Raw genomic sequence first — 26,606 nt, 5'->3', positions numbered from 1 at the left:
TCACCACCGCCGTTTTAAAGGCAGCAGGGAAAACACCCGTCTGTAGAGAGGAATCCATGATGTGAAGAAGCTCAAACTCAAAGAACCCATCGAGTGTTTTAGAAAGCGGTGTGGGAATCGGGTCTAAAAGGCAGGTGGTGCTGAAGCTGAGAGAAAACTCCCCCGAGTGTCTCGGCGTCAACAAGGGCAAAATACTCCAGTGTCTCCTCGGGTAAAAGCAATACTTCAAAAGCCTTTAATGTAACTTGTTGAGGTAAACGACCAGTTCTTAAAGCATCAATTTTACTTCTGAAGTGTCTCCAAAGTCCTCACATAACGCGTCTGTTAAAGTCCTGGAGGACTTATTAAAATCTGTATTAATAAAAAGGTCAATGGTGGAAAAGAGAAATCTGGGATTGTTTTTATCTGAAAAAGGTTTTGAAAAATGAGATGTTCTTCACAGTTTGACTTTATTGTTGTAGATTCTGAGTTGTTGACAGAAGATTTGATGGTGAATATTTAATCTAGTTTTCCTGCATTTCCTTTCTGCACTCCTGCGTTGCCTCTTCAGCCTTTGAGTTTCTTCGTTTCTCCACGGAGGCTGAAGTTTGTTTTTAATGATTTTTGTTTTTAGTGACGCCGCTGAGTTTAGGCCTGTGGTGAGTTTACTGTTAAAACTATTTACAATCTCTTCCAGTCTCTCTGGATCTCTGTTCAACCTGCTGATGACACTCTTGAGACACTCTGAGCTCAGTGGACGCTCCGTCTGAGAACTTCCTGTTTGAAGCTTCAATGTGGAGGTTGTTGATCAGTTGTCCGGTGTGGTTTTGGTCTCATGAGGTCAAAATGTGAACAGCACAATGAAGAGGACTGTTTAAATACCAATTCTAATAGAAGCAGGACATTTATTGCTCCATCCATAGATCAAAGAGCTGCTGTGAATTCTGCTGTTAAGCTCCTTGTTAGGAAACAGCAAGTTGTGCAAAAAGACCGTTTTAAATGAGATCAAACCATTAAGTTCTTTCAATGACTTTAATCTGGAAGTGACTCATAGAGTATTTTAAGATTTCTATATTGAAAAGTTTCTGAATTGTACAAATCTCTCATTGATTACTTTTACACTACTAAGTACCGCAGTCACGCCATGTTTCAGTAGATGACAAAGGAAATTAAACCTCATATATGAGACTGTCATTTAGATTTTACATTTTAAAACAATTCAATGTTTCTAAGTGGAGTTTTTGAAAGTGACATTTCAGAAGTGCACAGAAAGATTACAAGTCTACTGATTCTAACACAATTGATATGTCTTGTGTAAAAGAAGTAATAGATTGTGTACGCAAGCATTAACTTATATATGCAATGGATCATTTTTAACAGATGCTTTTCCTGACTGGATGAAAATAGCCAAGATGGTTCCAAGCTAAAAAATACAAAAAATGTAGATTAATACATTGTGTGAAATTCTAGACGTGTGAATTTGTTACCTCAGTTTAAAAAAAAGAAGAAAGAAAAACATATATATATATATATATATATATATATATATATATATATATATATATATATATATATATATATATATATATATATAATTTTTTTTTTTTTTTTTTTATAGAAAAATACAACTTACTGGAAGATCATCATTATAAGTTGAAGAGTAAACAATCAACATCTCTGGTATTAATGGATTTTGTCATGGATGGATGGATGGATGGATGGATGGATGGATGGATGGAACACAGATAGTGACGTGCAGTTCCCCCTAAATCCAGTAGGTGTCAGTATGAAGAAGCAGCTTTGGAGGCAAAACTGTCTTTTCTGGTTGATAGTATAAGAAATACTGAAAATTCCTCATAGGTAGATTAAGGTTAGAAAGCCAGTGGAAGAGTCACCTTCAGATTTAAACAGACGAGGCCCGAGATCCACTGACCTAAAAAAATCTGCTTTCCTTTTATATCCCCAAACTTGAAATTGCAAAGCTCTGCTTAGTTGATGATGACCATAATAAAATGCAGGATAAAAAATAAAGTCAATTAAAAATTACTTGTTATGAAAGAACGCAGTATATGCAGGGTAACTTAAATATGCACAAAAGTATCATGTATGTGTATCATCAAGTATGTTTTTAAGTGTTTAAATAAATGTGTGGTGTTTATTTTATTGTCTCTGTGCCGGGGTCCAGTAGTGGTTTGGGGATTCCCCTCCTCCTCCCTCTGTTTGCTTTACAGCTCAGAGTTTTCTTTTGGCTGTTTTTAAGTGTTTAAATAAATGTGTGTTGTTTCCACAGGAACTATTTTCTTGTTCAGACATCGTAGTTTGCAGTGTTTTGGTCTGCAGCTGTGAAATAAGTCCAAACGGCTCCTCCTCTTATCTCCCATCATGCATCACCACAGAGCTCCAGTGACATAGACATAATAAAGAGTAGACGCCGCTGGGCTGCCGCGAAGCAGGAAATACAACCGCCATTATAGTCCGGTCGTCAAGTCCGTAAACACAAACTGCAGCAACAGAGAATCCAAGACACTAGAGCACTATATGAAGTATTTCTGTACAAATCGGAGGACTGTAGAAAGCAGGGCTCGGGGGCTGTATTTCCTGCTCCGCGGCCACTCTTTATTATGTCTGTGGAAGCAGACGACCGGACCAAAATGGCGGCGCCGCTGCTTCCCAACGTAGTAGCGCTCAATGCGGCGTCTACTCTTTATTATGTCTATGTCCAGTGATCACGTGACGTCAAACCGGAAACAGGAAAAGGAGGGGCGGAGCCAGTACGCGTGGAGTGAGTCAACAATCGAGTTTAAGCACGCAAGTATTGATAAAGACTGATACCAACGTAAGTTTTTCGTAAGTCGATGTTTTCGCCCCGTCCACCACTACTGTTTGGAGCTTGTTGGACTCTCTCGGCTGTGTTTTTGTGTCTCACAGAGGAAACATTTCATCTCCTGCAGCAACAATGAGTTCAGTTCAGGCTTTGGGAGAGTTTGAACAAACTATCGTCCAGCACGAGGAGGAGGTTGATCGTCAGCACAGACTGCTGGAAACTACCTGGAACCCTCGAATGAAGTTGCACAGAACAGGTGAGGAAAAGTGTGAATGAACACATGAATGTGACTGGTGCAGGATCTCCATTGTTCTGACTGGGTTTGGTTTATCCACCGCACACAGAAGCAGGATTTGTGTATCTGGAGGGAAACTTGGATTGAACTCAGACTTCAACCTTCTACCTGACACTACATTTAAACAAGGTTACAATGATAATATAAGCAGCCATTGACAAAACGTGGAGAGTATTTCTGTTTCTGGATTGTTTTGAACGTATTTTGTGGAGTATCTTTGAGTTTGTCTACACTGTAGTGAAATCCCACAGCAGCAACTTAGTGAGGGAGTCTAGTGGTTAGATTCCAGTTTTTAATGTTCCTACAGTAGATACTTGAAATGATCAGTTTGTGAGAATATTTATTTAAATTTAATAGATTCGTATCTTTTCATAGTATTAGCTCATGAGTCACGACAATAAACTGTCTCAAAGTATTAGATATTTTTCCTGTCGTATTGCTTGAGGTCCTGAATTATCACAAATTAAATCTATATATTAGCAGACATTTCTTGTTTGAAAAACCACTGGTTTTGTAAATAATACATATTTTTTTTAGATAATATATTTTTTTTATGTGGCTTCCAACCTAGAATTTATGATCTAAGATTACACTATTAGTTTTATACGCGTTAAAATTTTTCCCCATTTAGGATTAATTGAATATCACAATTCGTCCTAACACCACCAAATACCATAAGGTTAGTTTTATTTTCATTTACTGATTTACCTTTCTTTTAACCTGATCATCTCCTTTTCTACGGTCAACAATTCTTTAATGTCTGGTCCTGAACAAAATTAATTTATCATTCACTAATATACTACATTTCATTTCATTAAACACTGTACAGATATCATTGAAATAAAGTATAAATAACTTCAGTCCCAATACAGAACCTTGTGGAACACCACACGTTACGGTGTCACATTATAGAATTGTATTGTATCCCAAATGTCTTTAAGGGAAGTAGGTTTTGTCATTTCTAGTGCTTGCTCTGGAGTCAGTGTTGGTGGGTTAAATTCATTCATAAATTGTTGCATTTCCAATTCTAGTGATGGTATTTCTTTGTCATATAAAATAAACTGTAAAACCCTCAGCAAGATCTTTTGGTTTGACTTTACTTTCCTTAGAGATAGGATGCATTATGTTTAAAATTATTTGGTCAGATTGTTTCTTTCTGAGTTGGTATGCCAGTAACTTGCTTGCTCTATTACCCTTTTCATAATAGTTTTGATTTATAAATCCTAGAGCAGCTTCTGCTTTAAAAGACAATATTTGGTCTAGTTTGTCTCTTGTTTTTTCAGCTCTTTTCATTTGTTTTAATTGGTTTAGGATCGTCTTTCTCTTGATGGGGTTATTTAAACTGTGAACATTCTATGATAGCAAATCTAAACTTTCCATAAAACAAAGAACAAGTCCTTAATATTAGATCCTGTTGCTTCGCTCATTCTTATGTTACCCGCCATATAAATTAGATCTCTAAAGGTACACCACTCCATTTGTATTGTAATTGATTCAAAATAAAACATATAAAAACTATTCTAAAGTGACTTCCAAAAGAAAATGCCCCTGAGTGCCCCTTTCCCCCAGGAGATGGCACTAAGTACAATTGCAACTTTTCTTTCTCCCCCTACGAAGTTGCTAAATAATTGTAGGGTAAGATATACTAAACAGTTAATTATCCATTTGAATTAATAGTTAAATTAATTACAATTACCACAATTTACAGTAAAGCCTGAAGGATTTTGAAGTTCTTGACACAGAAGAGGTCGACATGTCATTCACCTTTGTGCTCATTAATAAGACGGCAAGTATGATTCCAAAAATTATTTATTTACAATGAAAACAAATAAAAGTGTTTATTTGCGTTCGTTCGTTCGTTCGTTCGTTCGTCAAAGATAACCAGTTCTGTGCAGAGCAGCAGGTTTAACTAATCTCAGGTATTCACCCAGTTGGTTGTTACCACTTCCTTCATGTCTCTGAAGAAGGAGTTTGGTTGTTGTCCAGGCTGAGAGAAGCTGCTGGCTCCTGTAGCAGTTGGCACCTCCTGCTAATTGTAGTTGGCTGCGTTCAGCAGGAGGAGAAGAAGAAGGAGTTGATGATTGAGGAGAGTCTTTATTTGCAGCCTCCTGGTCCAGACCAGAGGATCTGGTCGCTCGGATCTGTGGTGCTTTCCCTGGTTGATGAGAGATCAGACGCTCGGTGCTGGTCTCTGGATCCAGGAAAGTTCTGACCCTGGTGGTCAGAAGAGGAGTTGAGGTGCAGACCTCTGGTGTTCCAGCGATTCACCTCCCCCGTTGAAGAGCAGGAGCAAAGCTTTTTTGTTTGAGAATCTCTCCAAAAGGCTTTCTGTGAGGTTGGGGGATTCGAAGGTGTCGAATCCTGGGAGCCTCGACCAATCGGTGACTGGCTGAGAGCACCCGGGGGGGGCAGGTAGTCTCCTCTGAGCAGAAAGGGGGGAGGATTTGCATGCATGGGGCTGCATTGTCTTCAGGACGCCCCTGGGGTGAGATGCTCAGGGACAAATGAAGATTGTTTTTTCATTAGAAATGAGCCAACTTTCTGTGGTCTTGTCAGATCCCAACAATACTACAATTTCTCTGTCGATTACCAACATAATTTTAAGGTTTGAAAAATGAGTATATGACGCCGACTTTGTGTCCTTTTTCAGCAGCCTCTTAATGTAAAGTTACCTTTTTAAATGAAAATTAATTCATCCTTTGGATCATTTCAAGCCAGTTCTTTATTCATCTCCATTCGTTCGCCCTGCGCTTCTCGACGGTCTCTGTGACGTCACCAAGGTCCAGCTGTCGCCCACAAGTTAGTTTCTGATCTTTCCAGGCTCTGATTACTCCTCTTCCCAGACGAAAATATTCATGTCTCTTAGCATCGATGTGGCTTCCTTCAAGCTTGCAAATGTCTTAATCCCGCCGGTCCCGTCATCCAAGAAAATCCACAGTTGCTTGACACCCCGACCCTGAATCATGTGATTTAGGTCCAAATCGTGATCCGCGGTCGGGAATTGAGATTCATGCTTTTCCTGACTTGTCGTCACTCTGTGTAAGCGCACCTTTAACTACGGTGGCCCAGAAGGGCCAACAACACAACACAACACACCAGCAAAAGCTGCAACACAACAACAAAGAGCCACAACACAACAAAAAAAAGTTCTTAAAAGCTCTCAGACTGCTGCGTCCTTCCATTGTGGCGTTTTGTTGTTGTTGTGTTGCGACTCTTTGTTGTTGTGTTGTGGCTTTTGTTGTTGTGTTGCGACTCTTTGTTGTTGTGTTGCGACTCTTTGTTGTTGTGTTGCGACCCTTTGTTGTTGTTTTGCGGCTTTTGTTGTTGTGTTGCGATTCTTTGTTGTTGTGTTGCGACTCTTTGTTGTTGTTTTGCGGCTTTTGTTGTTGTGTTTTGCGGCTTTTGTTGTTGTGTTGCGACTCTTTGTTGTTGTGTTGCGACTCTTTGTTGTTGTGTTGCGGCTTTTGTTGTTGTGTTGCGGCTTTTGTTGTTGTGTTGCGGCTTTTGTTGTTGTGTTGCGACTCTTTGTTGTTGTGTTGCGACTCTTTGTTGTTGTTTTGCGGCTTTTGTTGTTGTGTTGCGATTCTTTGTTGTGTTTTTGCGGCTTTTGTTGTTGTGTTGCGACTCTTTGTTGTTGTGTTGTGGCTTTTGTTGTGTTGCAACTCTTTGTTGTTGTGTTGCGACCCTTTGTTGTTGTTTTGCGGCTTTTGTTGTTGTGTTGTGGCTTTTGTTGTGTTGCGACTCTTTGTTGTTGTGTTGCGACTCCTTGTTGTTGTGTTGCGACCTTTTGTTGTTGTGTTGCGACTCTTTGTTGTTGTTTTGCGGCTTTTGTTGTTGTGTTGCGACCCTCTGTTGTTGTGTTGCGACCCTTTGTTGTTGTTTTGCGGCTTTTGTTGTTGTGTTGCAACGCTTTCGTTGGTGTGTTGTGTTGTTGGCCCTTCTGGGCCACCGTATTTAACAGCTCCACAACCGTTTCCTTCTTTTTCTCGTCGTGACTTAAAACTCTTATCAACCATATCAGTTGCAAATTTTTTAATTAACTCCGCTTCAGCAAATAACTTCTTAGCTTTGGCAAGGTTCCATGAAACAAGCGATGATGCTGCTGTTGCTCTCTTGTGCCGATGTTGATCTACATATCGTAGACACTGAGGGCTTGTATGACGTCGGGTTTTCTGTTTTGCGGCTGTCGGATTTTGGAGGGTAGATGGTATTAGAGCTGGCGGCGTGCAGAGTTGACCGCTCTGGTCTGCGTGATATCAAGCGCCAGCCGGTAATATAAAACTAAACTGTTCAGTCCAGTCAGCGATGAACTGAAGGTTTCCTGACGGTCGACTTTGCACTTTTTCACGCTGCGGGTCATGTTGTCTCTTTAATTTTGACTTTCCCGAGCAGAGCACGCATTGACATAATTACATCCGATGCGCTCAGACTCCAGCTGAGTTCATGACTACGGCGTGGGATGAGGTTCAAACAAGGTCGAGCAGCATTTTCAGACCACTTCTGATACGGCACAGACTTAACCAAGGAACATTGGATTGTTACTGCTCAATGCAAAATCATAATGATGGTCGACATCCTTAATCTCCCTTGCTAAATCTGGGTTTATAGTAACAAAACAAAAACAATCATTGAACTTAGTAGCAATATCCTGAGTGTTTTCAATAACTGACATTTTAAAAAATGTATAAAACCTGTTGGAAAGTAGTTTTTACTGCAATTTTTTCTTGAGCACTCTCCAGGTTGCCCTGATGTTTTTTGGTATTTTAACAGCAATTGATCATAATAGTCATTTTTCTGCAATCTCGTAATAGATTTTTAATTTGTTCTTATATTTTTTCTCCTTGTCCTCCTTATCCTTTGTTCTGTGTTCGGGCTTTTCCACCAAAAAGAACCAGGAGCTAGTTCAGGGCCAGTTCTTAAATGAGCACCGCCAAAGAACCAGTTCTTTTTCCACCGTTAACGGAGCCCAGTGAGAGCCTCGTCACTGCATCACTCCAAAACGTCGTATGTCACTGATTCCACCGATGTAGCGCTGGCAGCATGCACACAGGAACGAGGAGATGGACTGTAATCATTGGTTTCGTCTGGGGCGAAGACCAAAGAGTGAGAAAACATTGTGTCTCCTCGTCGCTCTATTATGTTTTTTCACGTCCGTCTTGCTTTAGTCCGGAGCCCCGGAGTGGCCGAAGAGGGAAAAAGAAAAACGTGTATGAGCTTGGGTCTTATTTTTGAACATTTGAGCATTACATAGTGAATTTCTGCTCCTTTCACTTTATTTCTGGATGTGTCTGAATCGAATGCTTCAACATGGAGGAATTGGAGGTGTGGAATGATAGAACGCAGCTCTACAGCCGTTTCCAATGGCAACCTACATAAACACACGGTGATCATCTCATGTCACTATATCTTCTGTTTCCTTCAGAACATTCCCAGTGCTGGCACCCTATCAATCAGTCTTGTTGACATACAGGAACATCTGTCTGGATCACATTTGACTTGCTGGCAGGTACAGTGGACGAACTGCAACACACCTTGAGGAGCAGGACTTGTAGTCCTCCAGGTCCCTGTTAACTCCCCATCCTCAATGTGCCATCCACTACTAATGGGTGAGGGTGAACACACGATACTTTTCAGACAACGATTCATTATTGCTGCTTGGTAGTTTGTCCTTTTGCAGTGTTGGTGTAGAGCGCCACATGCTGGGAGGCATGGATAGTTCTGGCAAAGCTGAAGATGCCATGCAGAATGCTCTGGATCTTGCATTGTTCCCATTTTCAGCAGATGACTGGACGTACAGGTGGCACACATATTTGTATAGTACTTCAAAGGCGGACTGGTCCAGATAAAAGCTTCTACTCTGATTTGTAAATGCAGTGAGGTCAAATTGGAATAAGTCAACGATTCTTGTTTTGTTAGAAACTACTGTGTGAAAGTACAACTACATGGTAGATCTTTCTCCAGACTTAAAGCAAATGAAAGGACATTACCTGAGGATCAGCAGGGGAGTGAAAATGAGAATCTGACTTGCATAGAGAGAGGTCCCAACATGGGGGAGGTGCATTGGAATTTTTCACACCTTGGATGTTTTGGAGTGTTTGGGGATGGGCAAAGCTCAGAGCTTCTTTTAGCACACTCAATAAATCTCAGCAATAAATTGTAGAATATTTGCGTGTGTGATAACCTATAATGTGTCCCAGGAATAACTACAGTCTGAGGTCTAAAGACTTGTTTTTACACACAGTTCCGACCATCCATCATAAACTGGGCAAAAAAGCCTTTATGTATTCTGCTCCATGTTTATGGAATGCTGTACAGAAAAAAATTAAAAACTCACAGTTTGTCATGCTGGGCGAGTTTAGGGCCGTTTTACAGCACATGTAAACACAAACCTAACCTTGTTCTTGTTTTAGCTAACTTATATTTAAGTATTTGGTGGCTTTTATAGTTTTGTCTTTCTCTGCGACTGTACTTTTTATTGTTTCCATCTATTTGTCTTTTGTGCTATTTATTTGTTTTAAGAATATTTTTGTATTTAGAATTAATATAAGACACAGCAAACTTTTTTATGTACTAAAAGAGGTGAGTAATCTCAATGTGGTTCTCCTGATTTCAATAAAGGCTAATCAAATGGTAACAAAAAAAATGCAGTTTTCTATTGTTTGTGGCTCAATTGACTGATTGCAGCACAAAAAGAGATCGTTGATTAGCCTATTGTATGTGGCTTGCTCTCAAATTAGACCTATCTCAGCATCTTTTGTGTTGAGTTAGATAAATACCTCACTCATAGCCTACCACTTCATTGACCTCAAAACATTTGTGGTGGATGAACCTCCTCTCCAAGGAATAAAGATGCAGAGAAGACTCAACACTCAACAGGCGTTGGAAATGATCCTGAACGGAGCAAAAGATTCTCACTCGGATGAAGACGACGTAATCCTTCAGCCGAGTTCGGACTCTGAGCTGTCAGGTTAGATTTCCCGAACATCCTATTTTCAATTCATATTATTTCCTATTTCAGATTCCATTTCAAACATTTTGCTTCTGAGTGTGGGCCTTCTTCCAGTTGTTTGGTTCTACTTTTCCATCTGAAGCGCAAGATTTTTTTTCTGCTGTTGTATCTTTTTATTTAGGAAGACATTTTAGACAATATTCAGATCCAGAAGAAGTGTATTTCAGATGTATTGGAATTATTATTAGCATCTATGCATGAATTTGTGATATCATTTGACTTTCCCATTGCTCATAATTTGAATTTGTTCACAATGCAGATGAGGAGACTGCTCCACTACCACAAAAGAGAGCTCGGATGGGGAGTGAGCCGACCGAGACGGCACAGTGTGGCGTGAAGAACAGGTGGGGACACCTCTCAACTTCACCTCAATAAAACCGTACGCTGCAGATGGAGAGCCAACGGGCTAAGGCCAGAGAAAGTATCGGGAGTCGCCTTCAGAGCTTCCTCTGTTTTATCACTCTGGACATGCTTCGTACCATTCAAGAATGGACTATTCAGCATGCACGGCAAACAGAGCAGGTGGATTGGTTCATGGCCCTCCCTGAACTAATGGCATTTATTGCCATCATGATTTTGCGGGGGGTGACCAAGGTTCCATCACTGTGTGACAGCTGGTCAGCAAACCTGGGAAATCCGCGGATCATTGCAATTATGCCCCGAAACCGCTTCCAAGACATCATGCGACACCTACGCTTTGATGACATGTTCACGCGGAGTGAACGAGCGGAGACTGATAAGTTTGCTGCAATTTCCAATGTGTGGGGATCGTTTGTCACCAACTGCATAGCATCCTACAACCCTGGTCGACACATCACTATAGATGAACAACTTTTCCCATCAAAGACTCGCTGCTCTTTTCTGCAGTATATTGCAACAAAACCTGACAAGTTTGGGATCAAATTTTGGGTGGCTTGTGACTTGAAATCCAAGTACATCTGCAATGTCCTCCCATATCTTAGCAAGGACCCCAGTCGACCAAGTGGGGAGAGACTGTCCGAGAGTGTAGTGATGAGGCTGATGGAACCATTCATGGACAAGGGCAGAGCTGTTACCACTGACAATTTCTTTACATCACTGTCACTTGCAAGACGACTGCTTAGCCGGAAAACCACCATCCTCGGCACAGTCAACAAGATTCGCCGGGAAATTCCTCAGTCAGCGAGACAGACGGATCGCAATGAATTCACCACTCAGGTAGGTTGCAGGTCTTTGTTTCACCAACACCTCCAAGTGTGTAAAAGTGCTGTGGAAATGACAATTTATTATTATTTTTAGGTGTTTTCAACCACTGGTGCCACGCTGACAGTATATGCACCAAAACGGAAGGAGACCGTCTACGTTCTCAGCAGCATGCACAGCATGGTTGAGACTGAGGATACCACCAAAAGGAAGCCAAACACCATCACCAAATACAACACCACAAAGTGCGGCGTGGATGTGATGGACCAGATGGTCAGAGAGTACAGTGTGCGCACAGGAACACGGAGATGGCCAGTCGCCGTGTTCTACAACATGATTGACATGGCTGCACATAAATGCACACGTGCTTTATCAAGAATGCTCCGGGAGGGAGGAGAGACGGGTTGACTTCCTGGTGCAGCTAGCAACAGAGTTGGCCAACTCTCATGTGGGTGCAAAGAAAGCATGCAAGGAGCAAAAGCTTCAGCAACAACCTCCCACACCTAACCCTGGTAAAAGGGCTCAGTGTCAGGTCAAACATCGATGCAAGAACAATCGCGCCACTGTACGATGTGTTGAATGCTACAAATACACATGTGGCCAATGTAAAAGGGAGATACCATGGCAATGCCAGGTATGTGCCGACCAAGCAGACTCCTGAATGAGTGAAATGCCAGTCACGCTCAACACACACACACACACACACACACACACACACACACACACGATCCTAATAATGCATGCTTTTTAAAATTGTAAATATGTGTGGCATTTGTTTTATTTGTTTTGTTTAGCTAAAGTACAATAAAAGCATTGTAAATAAATCACAGTTGTTTTTTTGTATATTACTCATGGCACATACAACAAACCTCAGCAAAGAAAAAAACAAAACATGCCCTACTGATCTGCCCCTGGCTCCCCCTCCTGTGGTGCACCAGTATTAGCCTTGTTTACATAACAAACAGCTGAGGGTGAGGTGTTAGCTGAAAGTCTGTGAGTCATGTGCCTGTGCAGCATGTTGTACATGTAAAAACCCCCTGGTGTCACATTACTCATGATCACATGTCAGATCTTCAGTAGCATTAACAGTCTGCAAACCCTCTCTTACAGTCGCATAGTGACGTTTTTCTCCATGAGCAATGTTAAGTTCTTGCCCACAACAGTAAGTTCAGCATCTCGATCAGCTTTGCAGGTTGGAGCCTTGTTGTGGACTATTTTCTTCAATTTCCACCACAGATTTGGCTCTGGTGCCGCGCCGCAACTTCCGTGTTGGTTGAGCATTAGAGCAGAGACTGCGCACGCGATGCGAGGACAGACATCGGGCCTCAGAGCGGTCCCGGTGCACCGTGTGTGGACGTGGTCTGATCGTTGCATTGCATCACGTAGCACCGGCCAGCGTCGTGACATGAGCGAACTCAGTAGAGCATCGGTTACGGCCGTAGTGTCTGCTCCCAAGTCCTGGTCTCCGTCCCTGCCTCCGTCTGCTCTTTCGGGACCAAAAGTTGCGCAGCAAAGGAAAAAAAAAAACTGTGCAAAGCTGAATATGTTAACAGACGATTCATACAGCCGACATATTAAAATGTTGAGGACATGTAGTAAATCACTGACCAATCAGCAGATGGCTCCTCAAAACCCGACCCGCTCCATGGTCCAGAGTACCCCAACGCAGGGGCGACGGAAATGCGTCAATCTTTGGAGCGGGTATTTCCGGAAAATCCCAAATATTTGTGATGGAAACTCGAACTGTAATGGACTGTAAACTTTAAACACAGATTTTTTTTAAAATGCAGGATTACAAATGAAGAACTTTTGACATCTGGCTCAGGACTAATATATCTTTGTAACGGTGTAAATAGATTCTAGTGCCCTGATGTCGGAACGGGATGAAACAATACGACTTTCACCTTATGGCCTATTTAGAGAGCGGACTAAACCACCTGGAAAATGTCACACAATTACAACAGCTGCTGGTTTGGGGGCGCTGTCACCTGAAACAAACAATGACCAGAGAGGAAGTAAAGAAGAAATATGGCTCATTGATTGGTCCGGACCAAAACCGAAGTCCTCCGGCTGTAGCCCATAGTTAGCTTGTGGCTAATGGGTTGCGACCATGATATATATTCTTCAGACCAGATATCAATGAGAGTCTTCCTCTCTACCTCTTCTGATTCACGCAGTTAGCTTTGTTTGTTTACTACCCAGAATGCATTGCACACTACGTCACCTCCTCTCACCCCGCCCACTAGAAAGATCGTTTGTAAAGGAACCCAGACCGAGGTTTTGAAGAGAACCAGAGATCTCTTGTTTGCTCCGGTTCAGAGTTCCTGGGCGTTTTCACATCGCCAAAACGAAACAGTTTTTCCCTGAAGAGACTCTGGTCCAGAACAAACAGGAATGTGAACATGCCCTTAGTCACTGTTTGATTGGTTAGATATCTTTGGTTTATTGGTGTGCACTGTTGATTTCACCTTGAGCATGTTCAAAATAAAAAATGGAATGAAATGGAATAACTGTTAAAATGACTGTTAAATAATATTTTGAACTTATTTGAATAAGTCTTAAATATTATTTGAATTGTTTGACATTTTGGTTTTCATGTTACATGAATGCACTTTATCAGTGTTCTTGTTTACCTTTTTAGTATGTTTACTTTATTTGCACATGTTGGCAAAATTGCACAAATGATATATAGTACAATATGTTCAGAAAGATTCTTTGGCCTAAATCTTTTATTTTTCTCTGTTGTGGCTGTTTTGCATCAGGAAGTTCTTTGGTTGCACTTTTCAGAAACTTCAAACTCAAAAATCAATGTAATGAAGAATCATGATAAAATCTGGATTTTGTTACAAAAAAGTCTTTATGATATGTGTGCCATATCGCCCACCCTACTTTATATGATCAATTAGTATCGTCTACAAAAAGGTCCTGCCAGTCGTGATTTATAAGATCTGCCTTCAATGCCATAATTGCCTCTGGTGATTTTATTGTAATCAAATTACTCATCTGAGTACTTCTAAAGCGGGAACTGTAAAAGTAATGTAACTTTTATTTTGTACTTTTTTGTCCCTCCAGAGCTCCAACTGCACCGTGACTGTAGGGAGGAGCAGCTCTTTAAACCGGGAACAAACTCCAGTCTAGAGCAGGAAGAACCAGAACCTTCACAGATCAAAGAGGAACCAGAAGAACCAGAACTTCCATGGATCAAAGAGGAACCAGAAGAGCCAAATCCTCCACAGATCAAAGAGGAAGCAGAGGAACTAGAACTTGTACAGTTTAAAGAGGAACCAGAACCTCCACAGATCAAAGAGGAACCGGAACCTTCACAGATTGAGGAGCACCAGCAACTTGGTACCAGCCAGGAGGGAGAGCGGCTTATACTGAAGTTTGAAGGTGATTCCTTTAGGGTTCCTTCTATTGAGGAGCAAAGTTCCCTGAGTGAACCAGAAGAAGTACCAGACACTGAGCAGTTCCTCTCTCATGACTCTGAAGTCCTCGATGTGAAAAAACATGTTGACTCAGAATCAAGTAGAAATACAGAGATGAAAAGAAGAAGCATGTTTCAGAGTGATTGTGTGGAAAAGTTTCATGTGTCAGAGAAGCAATGTCACTCAGGTGAGAAGAAGGTGAGAAGGTATTCTTGCGAAACATGTGGGAAAAGTTTCAGTAAACAAAGTAATTTGATGAGTCACAAGATAATTCACACAGGTGAGAAGCACTTTTCATGTGAAACATGTGGGAAACGTTTCAGTCACCAGTGTTATTTGAGGAGACACAAGCGAATTCACACAGGTGAAAAGCCATTTTCTTGTGAAACATGTGGGAAAAGTTTCACTGATCATAGTACTTTGTTGAGACACAAGAAAACTCACACAGGTGAGAAGCCATTTTCTTGTGAAACATGTGGGAAAAGTTTCAGTCAACACAGTCATTTGATGAGTCACAAGATGATTCACACAGGTGAGAAGCCATTTTCTTGTGAAACATGTGGGAAAAGTTTCAGTAAACAAAGTAATTTGATGAGTCACAAGATAATTCACACAGGTGAGAAGCAATTTTCTTGTGAAACATGTGGGAAAAGTTTCAGTCGACAGAGTCATTTAATGTATCACAACAGTATTCACACAGGCGAGAAGCCGTATTCTTGTAAAATATGTGGGAAATGTTTTTATTCACAGAGTTATTTGCCGCGCCACTTGAGAACTCACACAGGTGATAAACCCTATTCTTGTGAAATATGTGGTAAATGTTTCACTGATCATAGTACTTTGGTGAGACACAAGAAAACTCACACAGGTGAGAAGCCATTTTCTTGTGAAACATGCGGAAAAAGTTTCAGTCAACAGAGTGATTTGATGTATCACAACAGAACTCACACAGGTGAGAAGCCGTATTCTTGTGAAATATGTGATAAACATTTCATTCGACAGAGTGATTTGATGAGACACAAGAGAACTCACACAGGTGAGAAGCCATTTTCTTGTGAAACATGTGGGAAACGTTTCAGTCAACAGCGTGATTTGATGTGTCACAACAGAACTCACCTCGGTGAGAAGCCGTATTCTTGTGAAACATGTGGGATAGAGCTCAGTCATCGTAGTTCACTGCGGCGCCACATGAAAACTCACAAAGAGATGCAGTCATAAAAAACTATTGATGATGTGTGAATGCATTTCACTTATAAAACGTTTTTCCACTGCATAAAAGACGATTCATCCTCCAAAAGGTCCCTGGTTGATAATGAATGTTAAAGAAGCACATTTCATTATTATTTCTAACAATGCTGCTTTTTGTTTTGAAAAATGTGACGTTAAAAATCTTGTATGAGCAGATGTGTGTCAGTGTTTTTATTTAACATCAATGACTTGTAATTAAATTTTTCATTCTTTTTACACGACGTAGGAAAAACTACTGTTTGTTTACCTGCAACATGTGCTGAACTACATATCATGAAAGTAAAACTCTGGCCGTCAGTTCCATGAAAACAGGAGGTGTCAAAGCCCAGAGTTGTTCAGCTCTGTGAGGAAATGGGCTCCGATCACACAGCCGTTGTGTTTCACAGCGAGTCCCGATGGCTGTCACGTGGGAAGCTGCTGTCCGGGGGCTTTGAACTGCCAGATGAGGGCAGTGATCTTTCCCACAAGTTTTACTGTAACAAATCCTCATGAAGCCTGCAGACCTCGGTGACATGTTTCTGAAAGTCAATGAAGGGAATTTGCAGATGCAGGGCACAAACACACGCCTCCCACATCTGGCTGATGTAGTAACATCAGTCATCAGAGAACTTGAGATGTGGCAGCAGCCAGTGAAAGATGGAAATGTGGATTGATTTAAGAACCTGAAGTCGTTCAATGAAGGCCACAAGCTGCAGAACTCAGTGATCTCATGCATGAAAGCACATGAATCCACCCTTCACAATCATATCCAGAGATACTTCCTGGTGCAGGATTCCAAAGAATACGACTGGATCTGTGAGCCCTTCAGTGCAACACCACCTGCCGACTTCAGCACATCAGAGGAGGAAGAGTTCATTGATTCACCTCTGATTCAGCAGTGAGGCTGCAGTTTAAGTCAAAGACGCTGCATTTTGGATTGTAGTGGAGAAAAATGACTCACTGCTTGGGAAGAGAGCCCTGGACACACTTCTTCCTTTTGCCACATCCTACCTATGTGACAAAGGTTTTTCTGCTGTCAAGACAAAATACACATGAAAGCTGGACATTGAAAATGAACTAGAGTGACAGTCTCACAACTGCAACCCAGATTTGAGAAGATCTGCAGCAACAAGCAGCCTCACACCATCACTGGAAAGATGTGTGGATTAAAGGTCTCATTTTAGCACAACAAACCTTTTTTTTTTTTTTCCTCAGGAGGTTTTTATGTTTTTAAACTCATTTATTATAGAGAAGAATGTTTTTAGAGCAATGTTGAATACAGTTACACACACACAAAAAGGGTGGGTCCTGTTACACTGAACATAATTACACAGTTAAGGTGCTTGAAATTACACTGACAGCAAAGAATAATGTTCCACAGTAAAACAGTTAAAAAGAAGTTACACTGGAAAGGTGTTTGAAAGATGTTGTAGTTTATTTTATTGCAAAACATTAGAAGATGAATGGAAGGACGCAGTCGAAATAATGACCTGCAGTTCTCACTACATCCAGTAGGTGTCAGTATGAAGAAGCAGCTTTGGAAAGCAGTGTTTGAAGTACACGGCCAGTATTGCAGATACTTTAATGTGGGGGAGAAAATGCGTCATTGTTTATGAAGCGAATCATCAATATGCAAATCTGAATTAAAATAAAAAATAATGCATTTTTAATGAACTTTGAATGATTTTCAGAGTTTTTCTTTCTTGTATCAGTTGATTATGACCATAATAAAATGCAGGACAACGTTTGAAGGCAAATAAAAATGACTTGTTATGAACTAACTCAATATATACAGAGTAAATGAAATCTGCACAAAAGTATCACTGCAGAACTGAGAAAGGTTTTGTTCCTAAATGATAAAACAATATCAACATTATAACAAGAACTTCACTTTCACTACACAGTTGTTTGTGAAAAATAAAGGCAACAGTGCAACTCTAGGTGAGTTAACAAAATAATTAACGCTATAAAAAGAATGTAACCTAAATATAAGAACAGTCATGTTACTTTGACAGTGAACACAAAAGTGTTTTTTTATTCAGCCAGATTCATATTCAAGGTAAATATCTTTATAAAGGTATTTATCTTTCAGTTCCAGAAAAATAATTTATTTAGATTTATTTCAACTGACTGAATATATTACTTCTCTCTGAATAGTCTATAGTTAATCAGTCTACTGTAATTACTACTATGAAGACGATGACCAATTACACTGAGAAAAACAACATGAACTAATGCTGGAGATGATTAAATCTAACTTTCCTTCTATAAATCAGCTCCCTGGATATTGCTGCCTTGCTCAAAGGCCTCTGGCAGTGACTGCTGTCTCTGTGCCGGGGTCCAGTAGGGGTTTGGGGATTCCCCTCCTCCTCCCTCTGTTTGCTTTACAGCTCAGAGTTTTCTTTTGGCTGTTTTTAAGTGTTTAAATAAATGTGTGGTGTTTCCACAGGAACTATTTTCTTGTTCAGACATCGTAGTTTGCAGTGTTTTGGTCTGCAGCTGTGAAATAAGTCCAAACTGCTCCTCCTCTTATCTCCCATCATGCTTCACCATAGAGCTCCAGTGACATAGACATAATAAAGAGTAGACGCCGCATGGCTGCCGGAAGCAGGAAAAGGTGGGGGTGGGCGGAGCGAGCACGAGTGACGTGATTTCGAGGAACGTTCAGAGCCACGCAAGTATTGATCAACACTAATACCGAGGTTGGTTTTTATACGTCGATATTTTAGCTCGAGCCGCCCACCACTACTGTTTGGAGCTTGTTGGACTCTCTCGGCTGTGTCGTCGTGTCTCACAGAGGAAACATTTCATCTCCTGCAGCAACAATGAGTTCAGTTCAGGCTTTGGGAGAGTTTGAACAAACTATCGTCCAGCACGAGGAGGAGGTTGATCGTCAGCGCAGACTGCTGGAAACCATCTGGAAACCTCAAATCAAGCTCCACAGAACAGGTATGGAAAAGTGTGAATGAACACATGAGTGTGACTGGTGCAGGATCTCTATTGTTCTGACTGTGTTTGGTTTATCCACCGCACACAGAAGCAGGATTTGTGTCTCTGGAGGGAAACTTGGATTGAACTCAGACTTTGACTTGTTTGTGCACTTCCATATTTGAATCAATACACAGTTATAGTTGAAGTCAGAAACTGGAGAAGAGCATCTAGAATCACCTGGAACTACCTGACGATACATTGAAATTATACGTTCAGTAACTGATAAAACGTGGAGCATGTTTCTATTTCTGGACTGTTTTGAACGTGTTTTGTTGAGTATTTTTTGGGTTGTCTACGTTGTTTTGAAATCCCACACAGCAGCAGCTTAGTGAGGAAAATTAGTGGACGTCTCATCATTCCATCTCAGTTTACCATGATACCTGAGTCAGGTATCATGGTAAACTGTTGACACAATGTTATGAGACGATGAGAGACGATGAGTGGAATTTGTCACGTGCTGGAAAAGCCCAAAATGTTCAAGGATGTTCAGACGTTCATCAACACTGTTATCTTCTGGATTATCACAATGAATATTAAAATCACCCATTACCACAACAGAGTCATAATTAATACGTACAGCAGGTTGCTAAAGTCATGAAAGAAGTTTGCATTGTATTTGAGTGGTTTGGAGATGGTTACTAATATTGCCAGACAGGAAGAGTTCACCTGAAGAGCAACATGTTCAAAAGAGTCAAACTTTCCATACGACAGCTGTTTGCATTGATACGTATCATGATACAAAGAAGCTCCTCCACCTCCTTTTTTCAACACTCTAACCCCCCTGATAAAACTGAAGGGTGGAGGAGCGCCTGAAGGGTGGAGGAGCTGATTCAATGAGAGCTGCTGCACTGTTGTTTTCGTTTAACCAAGTTTCTGTTAAAAGCATGCAATCTATGTTTCCCTCAGTAATAAGATCGTAAATCAAAAGTGAGTTGCCCGACAGAGACCTAACATTAAGTAAACCAAATTGTAGTGTGTTATGAGTCCCACTGGGTTCACACTGAGGCTGACACACAACTGTTGTGAGATGAGATAGTAACTGGATGTTTGTTCTTACTGACCGGTATGTTAATCAGAGCAGCAGGGGGTCTCTCTCATCTCTGGTGCACCTCTGATGGATGCTGCCTATGACCCCTAGTGTTTAAAAACGACTCCAACTGACTGAGGTTCAATGTCGCTGCGTTGACTAGCTCCCTCACAGATGTAGTTGGGGAAGGCAGGGGGGGGTTCTGGGTTCTGGACTGGGGCAGGGAGGTCTTTCTGGTTCCCTGGTTGATCTGGGGCAGAGGAACACCGGAGGGGTGGAGGCTGAGTCTCTGTTGGCGCCAGTGTCCTTGGTGGTTATAGTCATGCTCCTGTTTGAGTGTTATCCCGAGGGTGTGACGTATGTTGGCGCCGAGCAGTCTGGATCCAGTGATATTCTGATGAACCCTGTCTGGTTTGAAGCGGTATTTACAGTTCTACAACAGGTTGAAGTGGTTGATGAACTTTATCCCTTTTGGAGAAGCATGTTGAAGTCAGCCACGTATTCAAGGCTAAGAGGCGAGAGAAAGGTTCAATTACTTTTCCCAGGGTTGGAATGGGCCCTGAAATGAAAACATGTTTGGACTCGGACTCCTTCAGAGTCTCCATTAGTAATGAAAAGTCATTTTTCAGGACCTCAGAACCGGTCTTGCGTCGCAGTGTGTGGAAGGAGCCTGCATGGATGACGATGTTCATGTAGCTGGGATGTGGAGACAGAACAGTGGGTAACATCGCTGTCAGCTCCTGCACTGTTGTGTCGGCCATAGTGAGATTATTTGTCTTTCCTATTCTGACTTGCCTGGTGATTGAGTCCCCAATCAGTAGAGTGTCCAGCTGGTCAACACTTGAGAAGGAACTTGATGAGTTTCTCCTGGCCTTTGGTTTAGTTGTGGTTTTGGGGTTATTTCTGTGAACCTGCTTGTTTCCTGCTTGTTGTGTGATCAGCGTCCCCGAGTAGACCTGTCGCAATAATCAATAAATCAATTAATTGCACGATAATTAAAAATGAACTCGATACGTTTGCCAGGCTGGATAATTTTTCATTTACCAAAGACGTCACTGTGAGCGGCGCTCATCCTGGTGTTAGTGAACGGCGCTCCCACAGTTTAATGTTGTTTTAGAGAGTTGCCAGGTTTCTGAGCCTTCCAGTGGAAAACCCGGGTAATGCACACTGTCAACGGGCCTTAACATTTCGGGGGGAAAACAGCCAATCCAACAACAGCCACCAGGGTCGCACCGCCGCATATGTCATCAAAATGCGAAGCATCACGACAAAAACAAATAGAAGACAGCAGCACCGCCTCAGACTCTGTCTCCACCATTAATACTTCATCTTCGTATGGTTACCGTACTTTCCGGACGAAAAGCCACTACTTTATTTTTTTTTTCTTTACATGCTTTGAACATGCTCAGGAGGACGACTCAGCTTTTTAAGGGTTAACAAGCTTTATGCTGCTGATACGTGGGTGATGCGTTCAGGTGCATCACGTAACTCCAAAGCTCACAGCAACATATTGAAAAAAAAGAATTATGAACTACATCATTTTTGGAACTCTGAATTTATAACTATGAACTGAACTAGTTCATATTAAAAGTTATGAACTGAACTTTGAACTGGTTCATGTAGAAACTGAACTTTCCCTACACTGCCTGTCAATCACTCTTGTGTGGGGAGGCGGGGCACCTGGCACACCTGAGTGCAGCATGAGACCCTGTGAGGAGGAGAGGGAGAGGTTGTTTTGATTATTTAGTTTGGATATTTACTATGTATTTTTTCATAATACAATTCCAATTTGAAATATTCTTAAGAAATGAAAGTATATTTATCTTTAAAAGGGTATACTTGCATTATTATACCATTATTAATATATTAGTGGAAAAATGGTATCAAAACGGCAATATTATCGTTTATCGCAATAATTTCTGGGACAATTTATCGTCCAGCAAAATCTGTTATCGTGACAGGCCTATCCCTGAGTCCTGGCTAGTCTGTGTTATCCCACATTTTACTCAGAGCCAGGGGATCGTACCTGTTCTGCAGAGGGATTTCAGCTGGAGGAGTGAGTGTAGGGCCTTTCCACCAAAAAGAACCAGGAGCTAGTTCCGGGCCGGTGCCAGAGCCAGTTCTTAAATGAGCACCACCAAAGAACCGCTTCTTTTTCCACCGTTAACGGAGCCAAGTGGGAGCCACCTCATTGCGTCACTCCTAAACGTGATACGTCACTGATTTCAACAATTTCGCGCTCATGCAGGTACAAGGACTATATTCATCGGTTTAGTCCGGGTCGCTCCATCTAGTTTGGCCTGAACCTCAGATACACCAAAGAGAAAGAAAACATTACGTCTCTTCTGGTCTCTATTGGTGTTTTTTCACGTCCGTCTTGCTTTAGTCCAGAATCCCGGAGGGGCCATAGAGGGAAAAATATAATGTGTGAATGAGTTTGGGGCTTATTTTTTCAACATTTGGGCATTACATAGTGAATTTTTGCTCCTTTCACTTTATTTCTGGGTGTGTCTGAATCAAATGCTTTAACATCGGAGAAGAATGGAGGTTTAGAATGATAGAATGAAGCTCTAAAACTGTGTCCAATGGCAACCTCCGTAAACACACTGATTAAAGCTCTCTTTCACCGTTAAAAGGCTCATTTTATGCATATAAAATCCAGGCTTTCATTCACAGTAGTGTGTAGTTTGTTTTTTAGTTGCTGATGAACCAAAAGTATTCATTATAAAGAAGTTCTGTGGGTTAGAAAATAACATTGGAGCGTCTCGGAGCAGAGCAGCCGTAGACTGTATTGCTTAGCGGCTGCAGCGCCTCAGCCTGCGGTCAGAACGCAAAACAAGACCTGGACGTGAGGTTAGTGATAATAATGTTACCATGAAAAGTGTGAAAAATAAACAAGAATGGAAAACTGCTTCTAAATTATATCCGACGTAGCTGACTGACGGGAGGAGCTCAGCAGCATCTCTGCAGTGTTTTGGGGCTGGAGTCGCTGTCTTAGGTCTGGCTCCGGTGTCTTAGGGCTGGAGTCGCTGTCTTAGGGCTGGAGTCACTGTCTTAGGTCTGGCTCCGGTTTCTTAGGGCTGGAGTCGCTGTCTTAGGTCTGGCTCCAGTGTCTTAGGGCTGGAGTCGCTGTCTTAGGGCTGGAGTCGCTGTCTTAGGTCTGGCTCCGGTGTCTTAGGGCTGGAGTCGCTGTCTTAGGTCTGGCTCCGGTGTCTTAGGGCTGGAGTCACTGTCTTAGGGCTGGAGTCACTGTCTTAGGGCTGGAGTCACTGTCTTAGGACTGGAGTCGCTGTCTTAGGTCTGGCTCTGCTGTCTTAGGGCTGGAGTTACTGTCTTAGGTCTGGCTCCAGTGTCTTAGGGCTGGAGTCACTGTCTTAGGGCTGGAGTCACTGTCTAAGGTCTGGCTCCGGTATCTTAGGGCTGGAGTCACTGTCCTAGGTCTGGCTCCGGTGTCTTAGGGCTGGAGTCACTGTCTTAGGGCTGGAGTCACTGTCTTAGGTCTGGCTCTGCTGTCTTAGGGCTGGAGTTACTGTCTTAGGTCTGGCTCCGGTGTCTTAGGACTGGAGTCGCTGTCTTAGGTCTGGCTCTGCTGTCTTAGGGCTGGAGTCGCTGTCTTAGGTCTGGCTCTGCTGTCTTAGGGCTGGAGTCACTGTCTTAGGTCTGGCTCCGATGTCTTAGGGCTGGAGTCACTGTCTTAGAGCTGGAGTCACTGTCTTAGGTCTGGCTCCGGTGTCTTAGGGCTGGAGTCACTGTCTTGGTCTGGCTCCGATGTCTTAGGGCTGGAGTCACTGTCTTAGGGCTGGCTCTGCTGTCTTAGGGCTGGAGTTACTGTCTTAGGTCTGGCTCCGGTGTCTTAGGACTGGAGTCGCTGTCTTAGGTCTGGCTCTGCTGTCTTAGGGCTGGAGTCGCTGTCTTAGGTCTGGCTCTGCTGTCTTAGGGCTGGAGTCACTGTCTTAGGTCTGGCTCCGATGTCTTAGGGCTGGAGTCACTGTCTTAGAGCTGGAGTCACTGTCTTAGGTCTGGCTCCGGTGTCTTAGGGCTGGAGTCACTGTCTTGGTCTGGCTCCGATGCTGTTCCAGTAAGAAACGTTGTTACAACTATTGAACCTTGGAGCCTCAGCAGCTGTTTCGGTCACATTGGGTCAAATCCAGGGAATTGTTGTAGCCAAGTCGAAGGTGCGGTGGTCAGCATCAGATGTATTCCCACGCAGTACAATCTGTGACTGTTCAGTGTAATTTCCTCCAAGTACACCAGCTACCACAGAGTCAATGAAATCCTCACTTTTACGTATTTCAAGCAGCCATTCAATCCTCTGTTCAAGCTGCTTCATCTTCTCAGCCAGTTTCTCACAGTCCTTGGAGCTGGATGACTTTCTTTCTTTCACTGGTCTGTTGGTAGGATTCCTCTGGTTGTTGGTTGAGACAAAAAAGTCCCGTGTCCCGAGTAAAGTTTTGTTCCTCTTATCAGCTTTCAGAACAAGTATTATGTTGACTGAAACAAAACAATTTCATTAAAATTCCATCTTGTATGTAAAAGAAAGACAAAAAGAGAGAGAGGAGAAAAGATTAGGAAAAAAGGACAAAGCAGAGCGCGAAGCGGAGAACGAAGAGGACACAAAGTGCAGTCAACCACAGTTTTCTGCTGTTGGCCAATGATTGCCTCTGGTGATTTTATTGTAATGAAACTACTAGTTTGAGTCCTTTTAAAGCCGGAACTGTAGAAGTAATGTAACTTTTATTTTGTACTTTTTAGTCCCTCCAGAGCGCCAACTGCACCGTGACTGTAGGGAGGAGCAGTTCTTTAAACCGGAAACAAACTCCAGTCTAGAGCAGGAAGAACCAGAACCTTCACAGATCAAAGAGGAACCAGAACAACCAGAACCTCCACAGATCAAGGAGGAACCAGAGGAACCAGAACCTCCACAGATCAAAGAAGAACCAGAACCTCTACAGATCAAAGAGGAACCAGAACCTCCACAGATCAAAGAGGAACCAGAAAAACCACGACCTCCACAGATTGAGGAGCACCAGGAACTCGGTACCAGCCAGGAGGGAGAGCGGCTTATACTGAAGTTATGTCAGAATGCAACAACTCTCAATGATAAGAAAAGTGGTGAAATCTTTGTTAAAAGTTACACCGGACAGGATGGTTTGTTGGTGCATAAGAAAACTCACACAGGTGAGAAGCCATATTCTTGTAAAATATGTGGTAAACGTTTCATTCAACAGAGTGATTTGATGTTTCACAAGAGAATTCACACAGGTGAGAAGCTGTATTCTTGTGAAACATGTGGGAAAAGTTTCGGTAGATCGTCTGAGTTGAGGTGTCACAAGAGAACTCACACAGGTGAGAAGCCGTATTCTTGTGAAACATGTGGGAAAAGTTTCAACCAACAAAGTCACTTGAAGAGTCCCAATAGAATTCACAAAGGTGAGAAGCCATTTTCTTGTGAAACTTGTGGTAAACGTTTCATTCAACACAGTAATTTGATGAGACACAAGAGCACTCACACAGGTGAGAAGCCGTATTCTTGTGAAACATGTGGGAGACGTTTCAACCAACAGAGTCACTTGAAGAGTCACAATAGAATTCACACAGGTGAGAAGCCATTTTCTTGTGAAACTTGTGGTTAAGGTTTCGTTCGACAGATTCATTTGAAGAGACACAAGAGCTCAGGTGAGAAGCAGTATTCTTGTGAAACATGTGGGAAAGGTCTCCGTGATCGTAGTTCTTTTCGGCGCCACATGAAAACTCACAGATGAAATCATGAAAGACTCTATGGGAGATGTGAATGGATTTAATTTATATAGTGTTTTCCGCCACATAAAGGCCGATTCATCCTCCATAAGAACAAGAAGAAAGTCTTGCCAAACAAAATGATGTCATGATCTTCAGCCAGCTCCCAAATTTTGTTAAGGTCTAGGTTGAATTTAAAGAACACATTAAAACACTTAGTAACATGAACACAATAAATAAATAAATCGAAACTGTTGAGATATTTTAAGAACTATTATAAAAAGAATGATAAGACCCTCTGCTTCCCTGGTCCCTTTTGTATTATTATTTTTATTATTCTATTCTCATTAAAAAAAAAATAATTCTCATTTGTATTTGTTATAGTTACAAACTTTATAAGTACCTGTCATAAAGCTTAAGGTTATATGAATGTATTTGTGGGCGCTGTCTGCTAAAGTTGTTTGTTTTTGTTGTGGTTGGTTGTTTGCACTATTCGGATGTTCCCTATTTGTAAAATAAAGTTCTAAAAAAAAAGAAAAAAGTGATCGCTTGACGTCAGACCGGAAACAGGAAAAAGAGGGGCGGAGCGAGCGCGTGTGGAAGAGAGTTAACAATTGAATTTATCAGCAAGTTTTGATCAATACGACTCCCAACCTTTTCTGTCGATATATCGAGCCGCCCTCCACTACTGTTTGGAGCTTGTTGGACTCTCTCGGCTGTGTTGTCGTGTCTCACAGAGGAAACATTTCATCTCCTGCAGCAACAATGAGTTCAGTTCAGGCTTTGGGAGAGTTTGAACAAACTATCGTCCAGCACGAGGAGGAGGTTGATCATCAGCCCAGACTGCTGGAAATCATCAGGAAACCTCAAATCAAGCTCCACAGAATAGGTATGGAAAAGTGTGAATGAAC

General features: G+C 41.9%; 1 protein-coding gene across 1 annotated transcript; it reads left to right on the top strand.

Moving 5' to 3' along the window:
• The first annotated feature begins 2,736 nt into the window (after positions 1 to 2,736).
• On the top strand, positions 2,737 to 16,115 carry LOC308108069 (uncharacterized protein). Its single transcript, XM_080460742.1, has 3 exons — positions 2,737 to 2,815; positions 2,908 to 3,059; positions 14,362 to 16,115. Exons 2-3 carry the CDS (start codon positions 2,936 to 2,938, stop codon positions 15,930 to 15,932), a joined length of 1,695 nt encoding a protein of 564 aa, XP_080316868.1. The 5' UTR covers positions 2,737 to 2,815; positions 2,908 to 2,935; the 3' UTR covers positions 15,933 to 16,115.
• The last annotated feature ends 10,491 nt before the right edge of the window (positions 16,116 to 26,606 follow it).

Source organism: Lipophrys pholis (assembly GCF_963383615.2).
Source record: "Lipophrys pholis genome assembly, chromosome: 1".
Taxonomy (NCBI): Eukaryota; Metazoa; Chordata; class Actinopteri; order Blenniiformes; family Blenniidae; genus Lipophrys; species Lipophrys pholis.
Note: the sequence above shows the minus strand (reverse complement) of the source record. Positions and strands in the feature narration are given on the sequence as shown.